Here is a 22,508-nt window from a genome sequence, read left to right as displayed (position 1 = left end):
GGTCCTCCAGAAGGTTCTTTGGGTCCTCCAGGATGGTTTTTGGGTCCTCCAGGATGTTTCTGGTGCCCCCAAAAGGTTCTTTGGGTCCTCCAGAAGGTTCTTTGGGTCCTCCAGGATGGTTTTTGAGGCCTCCTGGAGGATTTTTGGGTCCTCCAGGATGTTTTTTTGGGTCCTCCAGGATGTTTTTCGATGCCTCCTGGATGTTTTTTGGTACCCCCAAGAGGTTCTTTGGGTCCTCCAGGATGTTTTTTGGGTCCTTCAGGATGTTTTTTGGTGCCTCCAGGAGCTTTTTTGGGTCCTCCAGGATGGTTTTTGGGTCCCTCAGGATGTTTTTTGGATCCTCCAGGATGTTTTTTGGTGCCCCCAAAGAGGTTCTTTGGGTCTTCCAGGATGTTTTTTGGTGCCTCCTGGATGTTTTTTGGTGCCTCCAGGAGGTATTTTGGGTCCTCCAGGATGTTTTTTGGTGCCCCCAAGAGGTTCTTTGGGTCCTCCAGGATGGTTTTTGGGTCCTCCAGGATGTTTTTTGGTGCCTCCTGGATGTTTTTTGGGTCCTCCAGAAGGTTCTTTGGGTCCTCCAGGAGCTTTTTTGGAGCCTCCAGAAGGTTTCTTTGGAGCCTCCAGGATGTTTTTTGGTGTCCCCAAGAGGTTCTTTGGGTCCTCCAGGATGGTTTTTGGGTCCTCCAGGATGTTTTTTGGTGCATCCAGGAGGATTTTGGGTCCTCAAGGAGGTTTTTTTGGGCTGTCCAGGAGGATTTTTGGGGGGATCCAGGAGCTTTTTGGAGCATCATGGCGGTTTCTCCCTATCTGTCCCCAGCCCACCGGGGTGTTCAGCCGACTTGGCGCCACGTTACCGCCCGACGCCGCCGAACCCGCCGACAGCGACGACGACTGTTCCGTCCTCCAATACGCCGGCGTCTTAAAGAAACCCCCGAAACGCCCCCAAACACCCAGCGCCGAACCGGGAGGGCCCGTCAAGGCCAAAGCCACCAGTTCCCAAGCCAAAACCGCCCCCTTCGCTACCAAAACCCGGCACCTCGCGCCAAAATCGCCCCCGAAATTGCAACCGCGGGACGACGATGTCACCAGCACGAAGGATAAACCGCCCCCCGAATTTCGGGTGACCATTAAACGGACCTGGGGGAGCGCGAAGGTGACGAGCACCAGCGATGGCCCCGGCGCCCGCATGGACGACGCCGGCACCATCAGCGTCTTCCAGCGCCTGGGGAGGAAGACGGAGTAACCGGCGCCATGTTGGCCATGGCACGGTGGGTTTGGCCTCATCTTGACACCTTTTTGGCCTCATCCTGACACTTTTTGGCCTCATCCCAAGACATTTTTGCCTCATTCTGATGGAATTTTTGGCCTCATCCCGACACTTTTTGGCCTCATCCCGACATAATTTCGCCTCATCCCAACATTTTTTTGCCCCATCCCAATATATTTCACCTCATCCCAACAGATTTTGGCCTCATCCCGACACTTTTTGGCCTCATCCCGATGTTTTTTGCTTCATCCCAACACTTATTTGCTTCATCCCAACAATTTTCACCTCATCCCAAGACATTTTTTGCCTCATCCCGACTGTTTTTTGCCTCATCCCAACAGTTTTCTCCTCATCCCGACACTTTTTTGCCTCATCCCAATATATTTCACCTCATCCCGACGACTTTTTGCCTCATCCCAACTATTTTTTGGCCTCATCCCAATATATTTCACCTCATCCCAAGACATTTTTGCCTCATCCCAACGTTTTTTTGCCCCATCCCAATATATTTCACCTCATCCCGACACTTTTTTGCCTCATCCCGACGACTTTTTACCTCATCCCAACTGTTTTTTGCTTCATCCTGATATATTTCACCTCATCCCGACGTATTTTTGCCTCATCCCAACACTTATTTGCCTCATCCCAATATATTTCACCTCATCCCGACGTGTTTTTGCCTCATCCCGACAGTTTTCACCTCATCCCAAGACATTTTGTCCTCATCCCGATGACTTTTTTGCCTCATCCCGACATATTTTTGCCTCATCCCGATGTATTTTCTCCTCATCCCGACACTTTTTTGCCTCATCCCAACATTTTTTGCCTCATCCTGACACTTTTTTGCCTCATCCCGACATATTTTTGCCTCATCCCGACACTTTTTTGCTTCATCCCAGGACATTTTTGCCTCATCCCGATATATTTCGCCTTATCCCAATACATTTCACCTCATCCCGACTATTTTTCACCTCATCCCAACAACTTTCCGCCTCATCCCAACTATTTTTTGCCTCATCCCAATATATTTCGCCTCATCCCGACACTTTTTTGCCTCATCCCGACTATCTTCTCCTCATCCAAACTCATTTATCCCTCATCCCGACATTTTTTCCCCTCATCCCGCTGTTTTTTGGCGGGAAACCCCTCTTTTCCCGCCAAATCTCCCCACCGAGGCCAAACCGTCGCTACCAGCCCCAAAACCTCCATTTTCCCCCAATTTTTCCCTATTTTTACACATTTTTCCCTCAATTTCAGGGAAAAAAAACAACAAAAACCCTCCGTGGGGGCTCAAAATAACCCAAAATCGCCTTAATTTAATTAACACCTTCACCGGGGCCTCGAGCTCATCCCACCGGGATTTTGAACTGAAACTATTTATTCTCCCTCAAATTTCCTGCTGATGACGTCACCACAACCCCCAAAAAGACCTTTTTTCACCCCAAAATAAAGACTTTGGGCCCGCGGGTGAGTCGAGGCCGTCCAGGTGAGTCTTTTTAAGAAGAAAACCCCACTAATTGCTCTTATTTAACCCATTTTGTGAGGGATTTTGTTGCGTTTCGGGTGGTTTTATTTTGCTGTGTGAAAACGAGTGGGATAATTTTATCGGTTTTAGTTTTTCCTCCTGATTTTTGGCTTTTTTGTGTCACCCGCCGTGACACTTTTTTTGCAATAAAGCGTGGAAATGGCTCTAATTGGTGTTAATTAACTCTCCCCCCCCCCCGATTTTGTGAATGGGGACCCATCTGGGTGCGTTAAATATTGACCCTGAGGTGATTCTGGCGCCATTTTGACCCCTGAGGTGATTCTGGCGCCATTTTGACCCCTGAGGTGATTCTGGCGCCATTTTGAACCTTGAGGTGATTCTGGCACCATTTTGACCCTGAGGTGATTCAGGCGCCATTTTGACCCTGAGGTGATTCTGGCGCCATTTTGAGCCCTGAGGTGATTCAGGCGCCATTTTGCCCTGAGGTGATTCAGGCGCCATTTTGACCCTGAGGTGATTCTGGCGCCATTTTGTCCCTGAGGTGATTCTGGCGCCATTTTGACCCTGAGACGATTCTGGTGCCATTTTGACCTTGAGGTGATTCTGGCGCCATTTTGATCCGTGAGGTGATTTGGCGCCATTTGTCCCTGAGGTGATTCTGGCGCCATTTTGAGCCCTGAGGTGATTCTGGCGCCATTTTGCCCTGAGGTGATTCCGGCGCCATTTTGAACCCTGAGGTGATTCAGGCGCCATTTTGCCCTGAGGTGATTCAGGCGCCATTTTGACCCTGAGGTGATTCTGGCGCATTTTTGTCCCTGAGGTGATTCTGGCGCCATTTTGACCCTGAGACGATTCTGGCGCCATTTTGACCCTGAGGTGATTCTGCTGCTATTTTGATCCATGAGGTGATTTGGCGCCATTTTGACCCTGAGGTGGTTCTGGCGCCATTTTGTCCCTGAGGTGATTCAGGCGCCATTTTGAGCCCTGAGGTGATTCAGGCGCCATTTTGCCCTGAGGTGATTCAGGCACCATTTTGACCCTGAGGTGATTCAGGCGCCATTTTGTCCCTGAGGTGATTCTGGCGCCATTTTGACCCTGAGACGATTCTGGCGCCATTTTGACCCTGAGGTGATTCTGCTGCCATTTTGATCCATGAGGTGATTCTGGCGCCATTTTGACCCTGAGGTGATTCTGGCGCCATTTTGAACCCTGAGGTGATTCAGGCGCCATTTTGAGCCCTGAGGTGATTCTGGCGCCATTTTGTCCCTGAGGTGATTCTGGCGCCATTTTGAGCCCTGAGGTGATTCAGGCGCCATTTTTGACCCTGAGGTGATTCTGGCGCCATTTTGTCCCTGAGGTGATCCACAGCACTGCCCCACACCCCCCCATAGCTCTTGCACAGACCCACAGGTGCCCCATAGCGTGTCCGCTCTGCCCCATAGATCCCACAGCACTGCCCCCCAGCACTGGATGTGCGGGAGGAGGAGAAATGGGGCATAATGGGGAGAAATAACGGGGACAAAGGGGGAAGAATGGGGAGGAATGAGAGAAATGGGGAGAAATAATGGGGGGAAATGGGGAGGAATTAGGGAAATGGGGGAGAAAATGGGGAGAAATGGGGAAGAATTGGGGGGAATGGGGGGAAATGGGAGAAAACTGAAATGGGGAGAAATAATGGGGGGAATGGAGAGAAAATGGGGAGAAATAATGGAGGAATGGGGAGAAATGGGAAATAATGGGGGAAATGGGAAATAATGGGGGAAATGGGGGAAATGGGAGAAATTGAGTGAAATGGGGAGAAATAATGGGGAGAAAATGGGGGAAATGGGGAGAAATAATGGGGAGAAAATGGGGGGAATGGGGGAAATAATGGGGAGGAAATGGATGAAATGGGGAGAAAATGGGGGGGAATGGGGTGAAATGGGGAGAAATGGGGGAATTGGGAAATGGAGGGAAATGGGGAGAAATAATGGGGGGGAATTGGGGAGAAAATGGGGGAAATAATGGGGGGAAATGGGGAGGAATGAGAGAAATGAGAAATGGGGAGAAATGGGAGAAATAATGGGGGAAATGGGGAGGAATTTGGGGGTAATGGGAATGGGAAAGAATTGGGGGTAATGGGGAGAAATGGGGACAAATGGAGAATGGAGGGAAATGGGAAATGGGAGAAATTGAGTGAAATAATGGGGAGAAATGGGGGGGAAATGGGGATAAATAATGGGGAATAATGGGGGTAAAGAATGGGGGGAAATGGGGAAGAATGGAGAAAAATGGGGAGAAATGGGGGACATGGGGTAAAATGGGGAGAAATGGGGAAGAGTTGGGAATGGGGTGAAATGGGGGGAATGAGAGAAATGGGGAGAAATAATGGGGGGAAATGGGGATGAAATGGGGGAAATGGGGAGAAATAATGGGGGGAAATGGGATAAATTAAGTGAAATAATGGGGAGAAATGGGGGGAAAAATGGGGAGAAATGGGGGGAAATTGGATATGGGGGGAAATGGGGAAGAATTGGGGAGAAATGGGGAAGAATGGGGAGAAATGGGGGGGAAATTGAGTGAAATGGGGAGAAATAATGGGGAGCAAATGGGGAGAAATAATGGGGGGAATGGGGAGAAATGGGGGAAATGGGAGAAATGGATGGAATGGGAGAAATGGGGAGAAATAATGGGGGGAATGGGGAGAAAATGGGGGAAATAATGGGGGGAAATGGGGAGGAATGAGAGAAATGGGGTGAAATGGGAGAAATGGAGGGAAATGAGGAGAAATAATGGGGGGAATGGGGAGAAAATGGGGGGAATAATGGGGGGAAATGGGGAGAAATGGGAAATGGGGAAGAATTGGGGGTAATGGGGAGAAATGGGGACAAATGGAGAATGGAGTGAAATGGGAAATGGGAGAAATTGAGCGAAATAATGGGGAGAAATGGGGGGGAAATGGGGATAAATAATGGGGGGAAATGGGGATAAATAATGGGGAATAATGGGGGTAAGAATGGGGGGAAATGGGGAAGAATGGAGAAAAATGGGGAGAAATGGGGGACATGGGGTAAAATGGGGAGAAATGGGGAAGAGTTGGGAATGGGGTGAAATGGGGGGAATGGGAGAAATGAGGAGAAATAATGGGGGGAAATGGGATGAAATGGGGGGAAATAATGGAGGGAAATGGGATGAAATGGGGGAAATGGGGAGAAATAATGGGGGGGAAATGGGATGAAATGGGAGGAAATAATGGGGGGAAATGGGGATGAAATGGGGGAAAATGGGGAGAAATAATGGGGGGAAATGGGATGAAATGGGAGGAAATAATGGGGGGAAATGGGGATGAAATGGGGAGAAATAATGGGATGAAATGGAGAGGAAATAATGGAGGGAAATGGGATGAAATGGGGGAAATGGGGGGAAATAATGGGGGGAAACTGGGGGAAATGGGGAGAAATGGGGAGGAAATGGGGTGAAATGGGGGAAATTAGGAGCCAAGACACATTTTGGGGCTCCCTGTGGTTCCAACTTTGGAAATTGAAGGAATTTGGTGTCAGTTTTTTTGGGGATTCAGTTGGATTTTGGGGTGAATTGGGGAATTTCGAGGTAAATTTGGGGCGAATCTGAGAGGTTTTGGGGTGAATTGAAAGGGTTTGGGGGCATTTTCAGGCATCCGGGGACTTTTTGAGAGGTTTTGGGGTGCCAGTTCACCCCCCTCCCCAGCACCTCCCCATCAATTTTGTGCCAAAAAGGTGATTTTTTGCCCCAAAAATCAACGATTTTGGGGGCGATTCGGGGTTTAACACACACACACCCACCCACCCCCCCCACCGTGGGAACAGCGCGCACGGGGGTCACGTGGGTGGCTCCGTCACGTGGTGGCAGTGGGAGCACTTCCTGCCCAGATGTTCCAACATCTGGACCGTTCCATTAACAACTGCGGGGGGGGGGGAAGAAACCAATTCGGGGGGGGGGGGGGGTGTGTCCTGATTTATTTGGGGGGGTCCCAATTTTTTAAATGCATCCCTATTTTATTTGGGGGGGGGGGGGGCTCCTAATTATTTAATTGGGCAGCCCCAATTATTTAATTGGGAGGTTCCCAATTTTTTAATGGGGGGGGGGCCCAAATTTTTTCCCATGCGGCGCAGTCCATGATTTTATTGGGGGGGGGGCGCATGTTTTACATTGTGCACAGTTAAATAATATACAGTGTGGATTATATATATATATATATATGGTGTGGGTTAAATAATATACAGCGGGTGCTGCGGGGGGGGGGATGTGATGGGTGGGGGTCCAAAGTGGGGGGGGGTGTCACATATTTTTGTGGGTCCGGGGGGGGGGGCGGGTGCTGCAGAACTTGTTGCTTCTGGAGCCCTTTGAGTTGAGCCAGAAGCTCCCGGATAAAACCCTGTGTGTAAAACACCTCGTTAGCGTTACGGCTTAATTAGTGGGGGGGTTCATTAGCATAGACGGTTAATTAGAGGGTTAATTACCCCCCCCCTTCTCCAAGCTGGTGATAGAGATAAGGAAGCGGGAAAAGGGTCCCCCCCCCGATGTGAAATAACCGGAACTGAATATTTTTGCCTTTTAAAGCCGCGTCGGAGCAGCCAGAGCTGAGACAATATGGGGGGGGTTGGGTTGTCCCCCCCCACGGGGATAATAGTGTTGGCAGTTAATATACGGTGTTCCTTATATATATATATATATATATATATATATATATATATGTATATATATGGTGTGGGTTAAATAATATACAGTGGGTGATGGGGGGATGTGATTGGGGGGCTGATGGGGGGTGATTGGGGGGGGTGATGGGGGGTGATTGAGGGGGGTGATGGGGGAGTGATTAGGGGGGACACGTATGGGGGGGTCTATATATATATATGTATATAATATATGTATATATAATGGTTGTAGGGGGACCCACCTGCGTGTCACCGGCGCACGATTTCAACTCGACCTGGAGCGATGGGGGTTTGGGAGGGGGGGGAGTAAGGGGGGGGGAGGTAAGTGGGGGTGTCATGTGGGTTGGGGACACTTTGGGGGGGGGTGGGGACACTTTGGGGGAGGGGGTGGGGACATGGGGGGTTTGGGGACATGGGGGGGTTGGGACATTGAGGGGGTTGGGGACACACTTGGGGGGATTGGGGACATTGGTGGGGGGTTCAGGGGACACATTGAGGGGTTGTGGGGACATTGGGGGGGGGTTGGGGACACTTTGGAGGGGGTGGGGACATTGGGGGGGTTGTGGGGGACATGGGGGGGTTGGGGACATTGGGGGGGGTTGGGGATATGGGGGGGGGGGCACACATAGTGGGGGTTGTGGGGACATGGTGGGGTTGGGGACATTGAGGGGGGTTGGGGACACACATGGGGGGTTGGGGACATTGGGGGGGGGTTGGGGACATGGAGGGGGGTTGGGGACACTCGGGGGGGTTGGGGACATTGGGGGGGTTGGGGACACACATGGGGGGGTGTGAGGACATGTGGGGGTTGGGACATGGTGGGGTTGGGGACATTGAGGGGGTTGGGGACACACATGGGGGGGTTGGGGACACTCGGGGGTTTGGGGACTTGGGGGGGTTGGGGACACTTGGGTGTTGGGTGACATTTGGGGGGGTTGGGGACACACATGGGGGTGTGGGGACATTGGGGGGTGTGTGGGGACATAGGGGGGTTGACATTGGGGGGGTTGGGGACACACATGGAGGGGGTTGTGGGGGACATGGGGGGGTTGGGGGACACACATGGGGGGGTTGGGGACACACATGGAGGGGGTTTGTGGGGACATGGGGGGGTTGGGGACACACATGGGGGGGGTTGGGGACATTGTGGGGGGTTGGGGACGCTTGGGGGGAAAGGTAAGTGAGAGTGTCACACAAGTTGGGGACATTTGGGGGGTTGGGGACTTGGGGGGGTTGTGGGGACATGGTGGGGGTTGGGGACACATGGGGGGGGGTGTTGGGGACCCCCCCCCATACCCACCCGCAGCTTTTGGGCTCGTTCCTCGTCCGTCTCCAGCTCCAGCAGCTCGTCGATGTTCAGCTCGGCGGGGATGTCACTCTCCTGTCACCAACGGGGGGGACAGGTTGTCCCCAACCCCCCCCCCCCGAGTGTCCCCCAACCCCCCCTGAGGTCCCCAACCCCCCCCTGAGTGTCCCCAACCCCCCCTGAGGGTCCCCAAACCCCCCTGAGTGTCCCCAACCCCCCCTAGGTGTCCCCAATGGGAGGACAGGTGTCCCCAACCCCCCTGAGGGTCCCCACAATCTCCACGAGTGTCCCCAACACCCCAAAGTGTCCCCAACCCCCATATGTGTGTCCCCCAACCCCACCATGTATGTCCCCAACACTCCCAAATGTCCCCAACCCCCCCCGAGTGTGTCCCCAACCCCCCCAAATTGTCCCAAGTGTCCCCAACCCCTCATGTGTGTGTCCCCAACCCCCCGAGTGTCCCCAACACCCCAATGTATGTGTCCCCAACCCCCTCGAGTGTCCCCAACCCCCTGAGTGTTCCCAACACCCCAAAGTGCCACCAACCCCCCGAGTGTCCCCAACACCCCCAAAGTGTCCCCAACCCCCCATGTGTGTGTCCCCAACCCCCCCATGTGTGTGTCCCCAACCCCCCGAGTGTCCCCCAACACCCCAAAGTGTCCCCCAACCCCACCATGTGTGTCCCACCAACACCCCCAATTGTCCCCAACCCCCCCCCCGAGTGTGTCCCCAACCCCCCAAATTGTCCCCAAGTGTCCCCAACCCCCTGAGTGTCCCAAACACTCCTGAGTGCCATAAACTGCCCCCAAGTGTCCCCAACCCCCCCCACCAAGTGCCACCAACCCCCCCCCAATTGTCCCCCAACCCCCAAGTGTCCCCCAACACCCCAAAGTGTCCCCAAACCCCATGTGTGTCCCCAACCCCCCCAATTGTCCCCAACCCCCCATGTGTGTCCCCACCCCCCCAGTGTCCCCACCCCCCGAGGCCACCGGCCCATCTGTCACTTCCCATCTGTCCCCACCCCGGTCCCATCGTGTCACTCCCGGGGTGGGGGGGGTTTGGGGACACCCCCCGCTCCCGGTTACCGGATCCCCGTGTCGAGCATCCCGGGTGGGACCCACTCGGGGACCGGCCCTGGTGCCACCCCTGGGTCCCACACAACTGCTCCCGGTGTCCCCGTTGTCCCCGGTCCCGTTGTCCCCCGGTCCCGATGTCCCCGCTCCAGTTCCATTCCGGTCCCGTCCCGTTGTCCCGGTCCCGATGTCCCCGATCCCGATGTCCCCGGTCCCGGTTCCATTCCCGGTCCTGTCCCCTTGTCCCCGGTCCCGTTCCCATCCCCGCTCCCGATGTCCCCCGGTCCCGGTTCCATTCCCGGTCCTGTCCCCTTGTCCCCGCTCCATTTCCATCCCCGCTAGCTCCCGATGTCCCCGCTCCGGTTCCATCCCCGGTCCGTCCCCTTGTCCCCGGTCCCGATGTCCCCGGTCCCAGTTCCATTCCTGGTCCCGTTGTCCCCCGGTCCCGTCCCCTTGTCCCCGGTCCCGTTCCCATCCCCATTCCTGTCCCGGTCCCGTTGTCCCGGTCCCGTTGTCCCCGGTCCCGTTGTCCCCGGTCCCGATGTCCCCGCTCCGGTTCCATTCCCGGTCCCATCCCCTTGTCCCCGCTCCCGATGTCCCCGTTCCCCTTCCCGGTTCCATTCCCAGTCCCGTTGTCCCCAGTCTGGTTCCATCCCCGGTCCCGTCCCCTTGTCCCGGTCCCGATGTCCCCGCTCCGGTTCCATTCCCAGTCCCGGTCCCGTCCCGTTCCCATCCCCGTTCCTGATGTCCCCGGTCGGTCCCATCCCCGCTCCCGTTGTCCCCGCTCCGCTTCCATTCCCGGTCCCGTCCTGTTGTCCCCGGTCCTGTTCCCATCCCCTTGTCTCCGCTCCCGTTCCCTTCCCGGTTCCATTCCCGGTCCCGTTGTCCCCGATCCCGTTGTCCCCGGTCCCGATGTCCCCGCTCCGGTTCCATTCCCGGTCCCATCCCCTTGTCCCCGGTCCCGTTCCCATCCCCGTTTCTGTCCCCGCTCCCGTTGTCCCCACTCCGGTTCCATTCCCGGTCCCGTCCCCTTGTCCCCGGTCCCGTTGTCCCCGTTCCCATCCCCTTGTCCCCAGTCCCGTTCCCATCCCCATTCCTGTCCCCGGTCCCCTTGTCCCCGGTCCCGATGTCCCCGGTCCGGTTCCATTCTTGGTCCCGTTCCCATCCCCTTGTCCCCGGTCCCGTTGTCCCCGGTCCCATTCCCATCCCCGCTCCAGATGTCCCCGCTACGGTTCCATTCCCAGTCCCGTCCCCTTGTCCCCCGGTCCCGTTGTCCCCGGTCCGGTTCCATTCCCGGTCTCGTTCCCATCCCCGTTCCCATCCCCGCTCCCGCTGTCCCCGCTCCCCTTCCCGGTTCCATTCCCGCTCCCGCTGTCCCCGTTCCCGGTTCCATTCCCGCTCCCGTTGTCCCCGCTCCCGTTCCCCTTCCCCGCTTCCATTCCCGGTCCCGTCCCTTTGTCCCCGGTCCCGTTGTCCCCGGTCCCGTTGTCCCCATTCCCATCCCCGCTCCCCTTGTCCGCGCTCCCATTCTCCTTCCCGGTCCCATCTCTTTGTCCCCGATGTCTCGGTGTCCCTGTCCCCGTTCCCGGTGTCCCGGTGTCCCGGTGTCCCGGTGTCCCAGTGTCCCGTACCCGGCCCCGGTACAGCTCCTCCAGCCGCCCATCGATCCAGCGCTCGGTGTCCAAGCGCCGTTGAAGCTCCCGCCGGTTGTACTTGACCGTGACCCGCTCCGGGCGCCGCTGGAGCCCGGGGGGGGTTCGGGGACACCGGGACCCCCCCGGGGACCCCCCGCGCCGCCCCACGCGGTTCGCGGCCATCGCGGGGATGGGAGCGGGACGGACGGACGGACGGGGGCTGCAGGGGGGCGGGGCTACAGGGGGGCGGGGCTACAGGGGACAGCTCTATGGGGACCAATAGTGACCGCAGCTCCCTTAACCCTATCGATCCTATAGCTCCTATAGAGACCTAGAGCACCCACAGTGCTCCTAACCCTATAGATCCTATAGCGCCCTATAGAGATCTATAGCACCCACAGCAACCCTGACCCTATAGACCCTATAGCACCCTATAGAGACCTATAGCACCCACAGCAACCCTGACCCTATAGATCCTATAGCGCCCTATAGAGACCTAGAGCACCCACAGCACCCCTAACCCTGTAGACCCTGTAGCCCCTATAGAGACCTATAGCACCCACAGCACCTCTAACCCTATAGACCCTATAGCACCCTATAGAGACCTATAGCACCCACAGTGCCCCAACCCTATAGACTCTATAGCGCCTTATAGAGACCTATAGCACCAACAGCAACCCTGACCCTATAGACCCTGTAGCCCCTATGGAGACCTATAGCACCCACAGCACCCATAAGCCTATAGATCCTGTAGCTCCTATAGAGACCTATAGCACCCACAGCAACCCCGACCCTATAGATCCTATAGCACCTATAGAGACCTATAGTACCCACAGTGCCCCTAACCCTATAGACTCTATAGTGCCTTATAGAGACCTAGAGCACCCACAGCAACCCTGACCCTATAGACCCTGTAGCCCCTATAGAGACTTATAGCACCTACAGTGCCCCTAACCCTATAGATCCTATAGCGCCCTATAGAGACCTAAAGCACCCACAGCAACCCTGACCCTATAGACCCTATAGCGCCCTATAGAGACCTATAGCACCCACAGCACCCATAAGCCCATAGATCCTGTAGCACCCTATAGAGACCTAGAGCACCCACAGTGCTCCTAACCCTATAGATCCTATAGCACCCTATAGAGACCTAGAGCACCCACAGCACTCCTAACCCTATAGACCCTGTAGCCCCTATAGAGACCTATAGCACCCACAGCACCCATAAGCCTATAGATCCTGTAGCCCCTAGAGAGACCTATAGTACCCACAGCACCCCTAACCCTATAGATCCTATAGCACCCTATAGAGACCTATAGTACCCACAGCAACCCTGACCCTATAGACCCTATAGCGTCCTATAGAGACCTATAGTACCCACAGCACCCTTAACCCTATAGATCCTATAGCGCCCTATAGAGAGCTAGAGCACCCACAGCAACCCTGACCCTATAGACCCTATAGTGCCTTACAGAGACCTAGAGCACCCACAGCACCCCTAACCCTGTAGACCCTGTAGAACCCTATAGAGACCTATAGCACCCACAGCACCCCTAACCCTGTAGAACCTGTAGAACCCTAGAGCCCCTATAGAGACCTATAGCGACCACAGCACCCCTAACCTTATAGACCCTGTAGCCCCCATAGAGACCTATAGCACCCACAGTAATCCTGACCCTATAGACCCTATAGCGCCCTATGGAGACCTAGAGCACCCACAGTGCTCCTAACCCTATAGATCCTACAGCGCCCTATAGAGATCTATAGCACCCACAGTGCCCCAACCCTATAGACTCTATAGCGCCTTGTGGAGACCTATAGCACCCACAGCAACCCTGACCCTATAGACCCTATAGCGCCCTATAGAGACCTAGAGCACCCACAGTGCCCCTAACCCTATAGATCCTATAGCACCCTATAGAGACCTATAGCACCCACAGCACCCATAAGCCTATAGATCCTGTAGCCCCTATAGAGACCTATAGCACCCACAGCAGCCCTGACCCTATAGACCCTATAGCGCCTTATAAAGACCTATAGCACCCACAGCACCACTAACCCTATAGACTCTATAGCGCCTTGTAGAGACCTATAGCACCCACAGCACCCCTAACCCTATAGACCCTATAGCACCCTATAGAGACCTATAGCACCCACAGTGCCCCAACCCTATAGACTCTATAGCGCCTTATAGAGACCTATAGCACCAACAGCAACCCTGACCCTATAGACCCTGTAGCCCCTATGGAGACCTATAGCACCCACAGCACCCATAAGCCTATAGACCCTGTAGCCACTAGAGAGACCTATAGCACCCACAGTGCCCCTAATCCTATAGACCCTACAGAGACCTATAGCGACTACAGCACACCTAACCCTATAGACCCTATAGAGACCTATAGCACCCACAACTCCCCTAACACCATAAACTCTATAGTGTCCTATAGCCCCTATGGCGACCTATAGCACCCACCGCTCACTATCACACCCGCAACTCCCATAACCCTATAGCACCCTATGGCCCCCTATAGCACCCACAGGTCTCCTTACCCTATAGCCCCTGCCGCCCCTCCACAGACCTCCTAATTCTGTAGCCCCCTATAGCGCCCTATAGCACCCACACCTATCTTAACCTTATGGCACCCTATGGCTCCCTATAGCCTCCATATCGCCCCCTAACGCCGGCTCCCCATGGGCGGGGCGCGCCGCATTTACCCGCGCCGCATGCAAATGAGGGGGCGGGGATTGGCGGCGAGGATGCCGAGGGGACGGAGCTTAGCGAGGGGGGCGTGGCTTAGCGGGGAGGCGCAGCTTGGCGGCGAGTGGGCGGAGCTTGCGCGGCGGGGCGGGGTCGCACCTGTGTGACGTTGCGGGGCGCACCTGTGTGACGTAGAGCGGCGGCGGCCATGGCGCCCGGGCTGCTCCTCCCGCTGCTGCTTTCACTCGTTTTCCTCCATTTCCACGGAGCCGCCGCCACCGGACCCGACACCGGCCCCAACGGGACCCCCCCGCTCGGTAACGGACACAACGGGCCCCGGGGCGGGGGGGGGGATGGAGCGGGGGGGGGAAGGAGGGGGGGGCAATGTGGGGGGGGCGTTGTTTGGAGGTGTCCGGGGAGGTGGGCGGAGCCTGTAGGGTCATGACCTTTCGGGGGGGTCACCAATTTGCGGGGGGGGGGGTGGGGGGGGGGGCGGTTTAGAGGTCCCTGAGGGGTCACGACCCCCGCAAAACCCTCAGAGCCCCCCCCATATTGGGGACCCCCCCCACCCAAAGATAACGACCCCACCCAACCCCCCCACAGGGACCCCCAGACCCCACCCCCCTCAAAGTGGGGACCTCCCCAAAGGTCACGACCCCCCCCCCCGGGCCCCCCCAACCCCCCACAGGGCCCCCAGACCCCCCCCCTTCAAAGTGGGGACCCCCCCAAAGGTCACGACCCCCCCAGGCCCCCCCAACCCCCCCCACAGAGACCCCTAGACCCCCCCCAAAGGTCACGACACCCCCCCTCGGGCCCCCCCCAACCCCCCACAAGGCGCCCAGACCCCCCCCTTCAAAGTGGGGACCCCCCAAAAGGTCACGACCCCCCCAGGGCCCCCCAACCCCCCCCCCCAAATTGGGGACCCCCCCCAAAGGTCACGACTCCCCCAGGCCCCCCCAACCCCCCCCACAGGGACCTCCAGACCCCCCCTCCCCCCAAAGTGGGGACCCCCCCCAAAGGTCACGACCCTCCCAGGGCCCCCCAAAACCCCCCTAAATTGGGACCCCACCCCCCCCAAAAGGTCACGACCCCCCCCCGGGGCCCCCTCAACCCCCCACAGGGACCCCCAGACCCCCCCCCCCCCCAAAGTGGGGACCCCTCCAAAGGTCACGACCCCTCCAGGGCCCCCCAACCCCCCCCCCAAATTGGGGACCCCCCCAAAGGTCACGACTCCCTCAGGCCCCCCCCAACCCCCCCCACAGGGACCTCCAGACCCCCCCTCCCCCCAAAGTGGGGACCCCCCCAAAGGTCACGACCCCCCCAGGGCCCCCAAAACCCCCCCAAATTGGGGACCCCCCCCTACAAATGTCATGACCCCCCCCAGGGCCCCCCAACCCCCCCACAGGGACCCCCAGACCCCACCCCCCTCAAAGTGGGGACCCCCCTAAAGGTCATGACCCCCCCAAGCCCCCCTAAGCCCCTTCAGGGCCCCCCAACCCCCCCCCCCCAAATTGGGGACCTCCTCAAAGGTCACGACCCCCTCCCCCTCCCCCCCCCTCATTGGTGGGGGGGGCTCATTAAACCCATTTTTCACCCCATAAACCCCTTTTTTTCCACATTAAATTGGCTTCATTTTCTATTTTTGGGGCCAAAACCCCAAATTTAACTAAAAATCCCGATTATTATTTAATTTTTATTAATTATTTTGCCTCATTTCCCCCCAAAAAAACAACCAAATTGGGTCATTTTGGCCGGTTTTGATCATTTTGAAGCCCCGAAGCCGCCACAGCAGCAAATGGAACCACTGGACACCGACCCCTCATATGCTGGTAAACCCCCCAAAATATCATTAATTAACCCCCTTTTCTAATTAATTAACGCCTCTTCTAATTAATTAACACTCTTCTCTAAGTAATTAACCCATCTTTTCATTAATTACCCCTCCAATTAATTAATTAACCCCCCCAATTAATGAATTAACCCCTTCGGAGTGCTGCAGGGTGACACGTTGCGATGAAACAAACCTGCTGGGAATTCCTTCCCCTAATTAATTAATTAACCCCTCCTCTAATTAATTAACCCCTTCGCCAATTAATTAACCCTCTCCTCATATCAATTCACCCCTCTCCTAATTAATTAACCCCCAATTGATTAATTAACCCCCCCCAGGAACGCCACGCACCGATGGGTCAGCGCTGTGTTCCAATATTGGTTTTATGTCGCACCGAACCAAACCTGCCACAAATTCCCCGCTAATCATTAATTAACCCTCTCCTCTCATTAATTAACACCCTCCCCTAGTGAATTAACCCCTCTCCTAATTAATTATCCCCCCAATTAATTAATTATCCCCCCAATTGATTAATTAAACCCCCAGAGTACCAATGGGTCCGCGCCACATTGGTTTTATGTTGCAATGAACCAAACCTGCCACGAAATCCCCCACTAATCATTAATGAACCCTCTCCTCTCATTAATTAACACCCACCCCTAATTAATTAGCTCCTTCCCTAATTAATTATCCCCCAATTAATTAATTAACTCCCTAGAGTACTGATAGGTCCACACCACTTTCCCCCATTGGTTTATATCGCGATGAACCGAACCTCCCACAAATTCCCCACTAATCATTAATTAACCCTCTTCTCTCATTAATTAACATCCTCCGCTAATGAATTGGCCCCTTACCTAATTATTTATCCCCCCAATTAATTAATTATCACCCCAATTAATTAATTAACCCCCCAGAGTACTGATGGTTCCACACCACGTTCCAATATTGGTTTATATTGTGATGAATCGAACCTCCCACAAATCCCCCACTAATCATTAATTAACCCTCTCCTTTCATTAATTAACCTTCTCCTTTCATTAATTAACACCCTCCCCTAATTATTAAGCCCTCTGCTAATTAATTATCCCTCTAATTACTTAATTAACCCCGCTGCCTCCGCCCCACGTTGGTTTCATATCACAACCAACCAAACCTGCCGTGTATCCCCCCCAATCACTAATTAACATCCCCCTGCTAATTAACCACCCCGCTAATTAACGAATTTGCCCTCTCAGAGTACTGCCGGGCGCCGCGGGTCACCGGCCCCTGTCGCGCCGCCTTCCGACGCTGGTTTTACATCCCCGGCAACCAAACGTGCCGCGAATTCACCTACGGCGGCTGCCGCGGCAACAAGAACAATTACGCTAACGAAGAGGAATGTTGGAGCCGCTGCGGCCCCAAGACAGGTGAGACGGGCGCCATTTTGTCCCTGAGGTGATTCTGGAGCCATTTTGATCCCTGAGGTGATTCAGGCGCCATTTTGTCCCTGAGGTGATTCTGGCGCCATTTTGACCCTGAGGTGATTCTGGCGCCATTTTGTCCCTGAGGTGATTCTGGCTCCATTTTGACCCTGAGGTGATTCTGGCGCCATTTTGAACCCTGAGGTGATTCTGGCGCCATTTTGACCCTGAGGTGATTCTGGCGCCATTTTGACACTGAGGTGGTTTTGGCGCCATTTTAACCTGAGGTGATTCTGGTGCCATTTTGTCCCTGAGGTGATTCTGGCGCCATTTTGACCCTGAGGTGATTCAGGCGCCATTTTGTCCCTGAGGTGATTCTGTCGCCATTTTGTCCCTGAGGTGATTCTGGTGCCGTTTTGACCCTTGAGGTGATTCTGGCTCCATATTGAGCCCTGAAGTGATTCAGGCGCCATTTTGTCCCTGAGGTGATTCTGGCGCCATTTGGACCCTGAGGTGATTTGGCGCCATTTTCCCCCTGAGGTGATTCTGGGGCCATTTTGACCCAGAGGTGATTCTGGCGCCATTTGGACCCTGAGGTGATTCTGGCGCCATTTTGAACCCTGAGGTGATTCTGGCGCCATTTTGCCCTGAGGTGATTCTGGCGCCATTTTATGCCAACACCCTTGGGGACACTTTGGTGACACCAGCACCATCCCCCTCACCCCCATTTCACCCATTTACCCCCATTTCAGACAACACCGGCGACACCGATGGGCGCGGCGGTTGCGTCTCCACCAAAGGTACCGCCACCCCCCCCCAAGCACATAATTAGCGCTCATTATCCCTTTGTCACAAGCATGAGGACACTAACGAGCTCTCTAACGCAGCATTGACGCTCGGCGTCCACTTGGCCTTCCTGGCGGCCATCTTGGTCGGCTACATCACCCACGTCGCCATCAAAAAGTGCCGCAAAAAGACAGAAGCGCCGGGAACGGCGGCGATTTGGACCCCCCCCGATGACAAGGAGTGTTTGATGAGCAACGTCTACACCCTCTGAGGGGGATAAAACCCCCTTTTTTTAACGAATTTCCCCCAAAATGAGCCTCCCCCCCCCCCCCAAAATGGTTTTTTCCGGTGCGTTTTGAGCACCCGCTTTTGGTCTTTATAGAATTTTTGTGTCTCTTTTCACTGCAATTTTTTACATCTTTTTGTAGAAAAATTAAAGAGGGGGGGGGGGGGATAATTATTTAGTGACCCCCCCCTAAAAAATAACCCACCACCCCCCCCAAAAATGAACAAATTGGGGGGATTTTATCCCAATTTTCCTGTTTCCCCCCTGCTCCCCAAATGGGGAATCAGAACTGGTGATTTTTGGGGGTTTTTTGGTGATTTTGGTAATTTGGGGGGGGGTCTTAATGATTTTGGGGGGGGTCTTAATGATCTGTGGTTGGTCTTGATGATTTTTAAGGGTGCGCAGGGGGGGTTTGATTATAATTATTGTATCGAATTAATGGGAATCGAGGGGTTAACGATGAATTTTTTTGGGGAGGGTTTTTTATACATTTGAGGGAAAATTTTTTGCCGGAATAAAGGGAAATTCACACAAATTGGGTCAAATTTGGGAGGAGACCCCGAAAATGTTGGGGAGGGGGCATAAAATGATGATTAAATGGGAACTTGCCCCCCTCCGCACAATGGAATGGGCTCTTCCTGAATAGACTGGGACACTAAACCTGGATGAGACCATTTTATTGAGGGGGGGGTGGGAACTGGGACCCCCCCCCCCCCAATGCAATGGGCTCTTCCTGAATGCACTGGGACACTAAATCTGGATGAGACCATTTTATTGGGAGGGGGGGGGTCCCCAAAATGGGGATTTTTGCAGAAATATTTTTGTCCCCCCCCCCCAATGCTGGTTTAGGGGGGTTAAACCCCCCCATGTGAAAAATTGGGGTGGGGAAATTTGGGGTGTCAAGGGGAAATTGGGGTGTTGGGGGGGGTGTAAATGACACAAACACCCTTATATTGGGGGGGGGAACCATGAACTTTGTGTCACCCCCCCCCCCCCCCGGAAATATTTGCCCCCCACCGCCATGAGGTGCCACCCAGGGCAAAGTGCGGCCCCTCCCCCACTGGCCCCGCCCCCTCCCGCACCCACAAAACTTGGGGGGGGAACCGGTTGACGCCGCAGTTCCGTGTGTCCCCCTCCTACTGCAAACATGGACAAGCCCAAGCCGCCGCCATCGGGCAAGAAGCACCAGGTGAGGGACCCCCCCCCCCCCATTTCCCTGGGACCCCCCCCAGACTTGGGACCCCCCCCAAAACCCCCCACCGCACCCCCAAATTGACACCCCCCCCCACCTCCTTGGGACCCCCCCCAAAACTGTCGTGTCCCCCCCCTCCCCCGAATTGATACCCCCCCCCCCCCCCCATCCTGCACCTCCCTGGGACCTCCCCAGACATGGGACCCCCCCAAAACCTTCCCCCCCCCCAAACCCCAAATTGACACCCCCCCCCCCCCCCCACCTCCCTGGGACCCCCCCAGACTTGGGACCCCCCCAAAACCTCCCCCCCGACCCCCAAATTGACACCCCCCCCCCCCCGCCACCTCCCTGGGACCCCCCGAGTCTTGGGACCCCCCCAAAACCTTCCCCCCTCCCCCTAAATTGACACCCCCCCTCCCACCTCCCTGGGACCCCCCCCCAGCCTTGGGACCCCCCCAAATTGACACCCCCCCTCCTACCTCCCTGGGACCCCCCCAGACTTGGGACCCCCCCAAATTGACACCCCCCCTCCCCACCTCCCTTGGACCCCCCCAGACTTGGGACCCCCCCCAAAACCTTCCCCCCCTCGCCCCAAATTGACACACACCCCCCCCCCCACCTCCCTGGGACCCCCCCCAGACTTGGGACCTCCCCCAAAACCTTCCCCCCCTCCCCCCAACCTCCCTGGGACCTCCTCAGACTTGGGACCCCCCCCAAAACCTTCCTCCCCTCCCCCCCAAATTGACACCCCCCCTCCTCACCTCCCTGGGACCCCCCAGACTTGGGACCTCCCCAAAACTGTTCCCCCCCCCCCCCCCAGCCCTCCCCCCACCCCCCTAAACTTGGGACCCTCCCAAACCTTCCCCCCCCCCGCCAAATTTGATACCCCATAAAATCTGTACCCCCCCCCCCCCGCCACCTCCATGACCCCCCCAAACCTTCCCCTCCCCCCCCAACTCTGGGGACCCCCCAAACCTTCCCCCCCCCATTAATAAACTGGGATCCCCCCAACATTGACCCCCAAATCTGCCCCCCCTAGACACCCCTGGGACCCCCCCCCCCCCCCCCAAATTTGAGACCCCCAAATGTTCCCCCTCCTCCCTGGGGACCCCCCTACATGTACCCCCCCCCCATTTCCTTGGGAAACCCCCTTGGCCCCCCCCCCCATCCCAAACTGAGGCGACACCCCAAATTGTGGGGACACCCCTGGGACCCCCCCCAACCCAAAACCCCCTTTGGAACCCCCTATTTTTGTAGGGGGGGCACCCCATACCCCCCTAATTTCTGCCCCCCCCCCAGGATCGTTCATCTTCCAGCTCCAGCTCCAGCTCCAGCTCGGACGATGAGCGGAAGGTGAGAACAACCCCCCCCCCCAAAATGTCCCTTAAATGTCCCCTAAATGTCCCCAGACCCCCCCCACAATATCCCCACACCCCCCCCCACATTGTCCCCTACACCCCTGGGGGGGTCACACCCCCCCCCTCCCCAAAATTAACCCCCCAATATCACCCCCCCCCCCCCCCCCAGCACCACGATCCCGAGCGCAAGAAAAAGGACAAACCACCCAAAAAGCCCAAAGAGAAGAAGCCGGAGAAGAAATGTCACTAAGGGGGGGGGACAGGAGGTGACAATGGGGTGACACCCCCCCCCCCCCTAACACACACACACCCTAAGGGTGTCACCCCCACCCATGGGTGTCACCGCCCCCCCCCCAAACACACCCTGACAATAAAGATTCGTCACTGGCGCAAAGTCCGTGGGTGTCACTGGGTGGGGTGGGGGGTGACCCCCCCCGTGACCTGGGATGTGACGCAAATGGGGGGGGGGACACACCTCAAAATTGGGTGGGGTAACCCCCCCCCACCCCGATTTGTTGGCGCGGCCCAAAAGTCAAAATTGGGGTAAAAATATCAATATGGGACAAACACCCCCAAAAAATGGGATAAACCTCCCCCCCCCCCCCCCAAAAAAAAAGAGACAATCCACCCAACAAATGGGACAACCCCCCCCCCCCCAAAAATTGGACAACCCCCCCCAAAATGGGACATCCCCCCCCCCCCCTTGCAACAAATGGGACAACCCCCCCCATAAAATGGGATAACCCACCAACAATGGGACAAACCACTCAAAGAATGGGATAACCCCCCCCCCAAAAAAAATGGGACACCCCCCCCCCCCCCCAACAAAATGGGACACCCCCCCCCCCCCAACAAATGGGACCCCCCCCCCCCCCAAAAAAAAATGGGACAATCCACCCAACAAATGGGACACCCCCCACCCCCCAACAAATGGGACAAACCCCCCCAAAAAATGGGACACCCCCCCCAAAAATGGGACAACCCCCCCCCACCCAAAATGGGACACCCCCTCCCAAAATGGGACAAACCTCCCCCCCCCCCCCATAAAATGGGACAACCCACCAATAATGGGACAAACCACCCAACAAATGGGACAAACCACTCAAATAATGGGGGACACCCCCCCCCTCAAAAAATGGGACAAACCCCCCAAAATGGGACAAAACCCTCCCCCCAACAAATGGGACAACCCCCCCCCCCAAAAAAAATGGGACAATTCCCCCCCCCATAAAATGGGACAACCCACCAACAATGGGACAAACCACTCAAAGAATGGGGGACACCCCCCCCCCCCCAAAATGGGACAAACCCCCAAGAAAATGGGACAAACCACTCAAAGAATGGGGGACACCACCCTCCCGAAAAATGGGACAAACCCCCCCCAAAATGGAACAAACCCCCCAAAAAAATGGGGACAAACCCCCCCCAAAAAATGGGGGTGACCCCCCCAATGTGTGACCCCCCCCCAAAATGGGGTAACCCCCCCAAAAAATGGGGTAACACCCCCCAAAAATGGTG

The 22,508-nt window shown here is 55.9% G+C and overlaps 3 protein-coding genes across 3 annotated transcripts in view; 2 read left to right on the top strand and 1 right to left on the bottom strand.

Moving 5' to 3' along the window:
- Window positions 1-2,953, top strand: part of LOC308051324 (uncharacterized protein C19orf47-like) — a gene marked incomplete at its 5' end in the record, with an annotated part of 3,804 nt that extends 851 nt beyond the window's left edge. Inside the window, 2 exons of the mRNA XM_080361698.1 lie at window positions 815-1,265; window positions 2,522-2,953. Of these exons, the coding sequence (XP_080217824.1) occupies window positions 815-1,240 (426 nt within the window). The 3' untranslated portion in view covers window positions 1,241-1,265; window positions 2,522-2,953. The remainder of the gene's footprint in view (window positions 1-814; window positions 1,266-2,521) is intronic.
- A 3,650-nt stretch (window positions 2,954-6,603) lies between these two features.
- LOC308051323 (protein phosphatase 1 regulatory subunit 14A-like) lies at window positions 6,604-11,619 on the bottom strand (the record flags this gene model as incomplete). The annotated part of the gene is made up of 4 exons (XM_080361697.1): window positions 6,604-6,669; window positions 7,666-7,698; window positions 8,724-8,804; window positions 11,434-11,619. The coding sequence occupies 4 exons, from the start codon at window positions 11,617-11,619 to the stop codon at window positions 6,604-6,606; spliced, it is 366 nt and encodes a 121-aa protein (XP_080217823.1).
- Window positions 11,620-14,342: 2,723 nt separating this feature from the next.
- On the top strand, window positions 14,343-18,469 carry SPINT2 (serine peptidase inhibitor, Kunitz type 2; the record flags this gene model as incomplete). The annotated part of the gene is made up of 5 exons (XM_080361696.1): window positions 14,343-14,451; window positions 15,907-15,963; window positions 17,204-17,374; window positions 18,121-18,168; window positions 18,256-18,469. The coding sequence occupies 5 exons, from the start codon at window positions 14,343-14,345 to the stop codon at window positions 18,423-18,425; spliced, it is 555 nt and encodes a 184-aa protein (XP_080217822.1). The 3' UTR covers window positions 18,426-18,469.
- Between the last annotated feature and the right edge of the window lie 4,039 nt (window positions 18,470-22,508).

The sequence above is a fragment of the Nesoenas mayeri genome (genome assembly GCF_963082525.1).
Source record: "Nesoenas mayeri genome assembly, chromosome: 37".
In the NCBI taxonomy this organism is placed as follows: domain Eukaryota; kingdom Metazoa; phylum Chordata; class Aves; order Columbiformes; family Columbidae; genus Nesoenas; species Nesoenas mayeri.
Note: the sequence above shows the minus strand (reverse complement) of the source record. Positions and strands in the feature narration are given on the sequence as shown.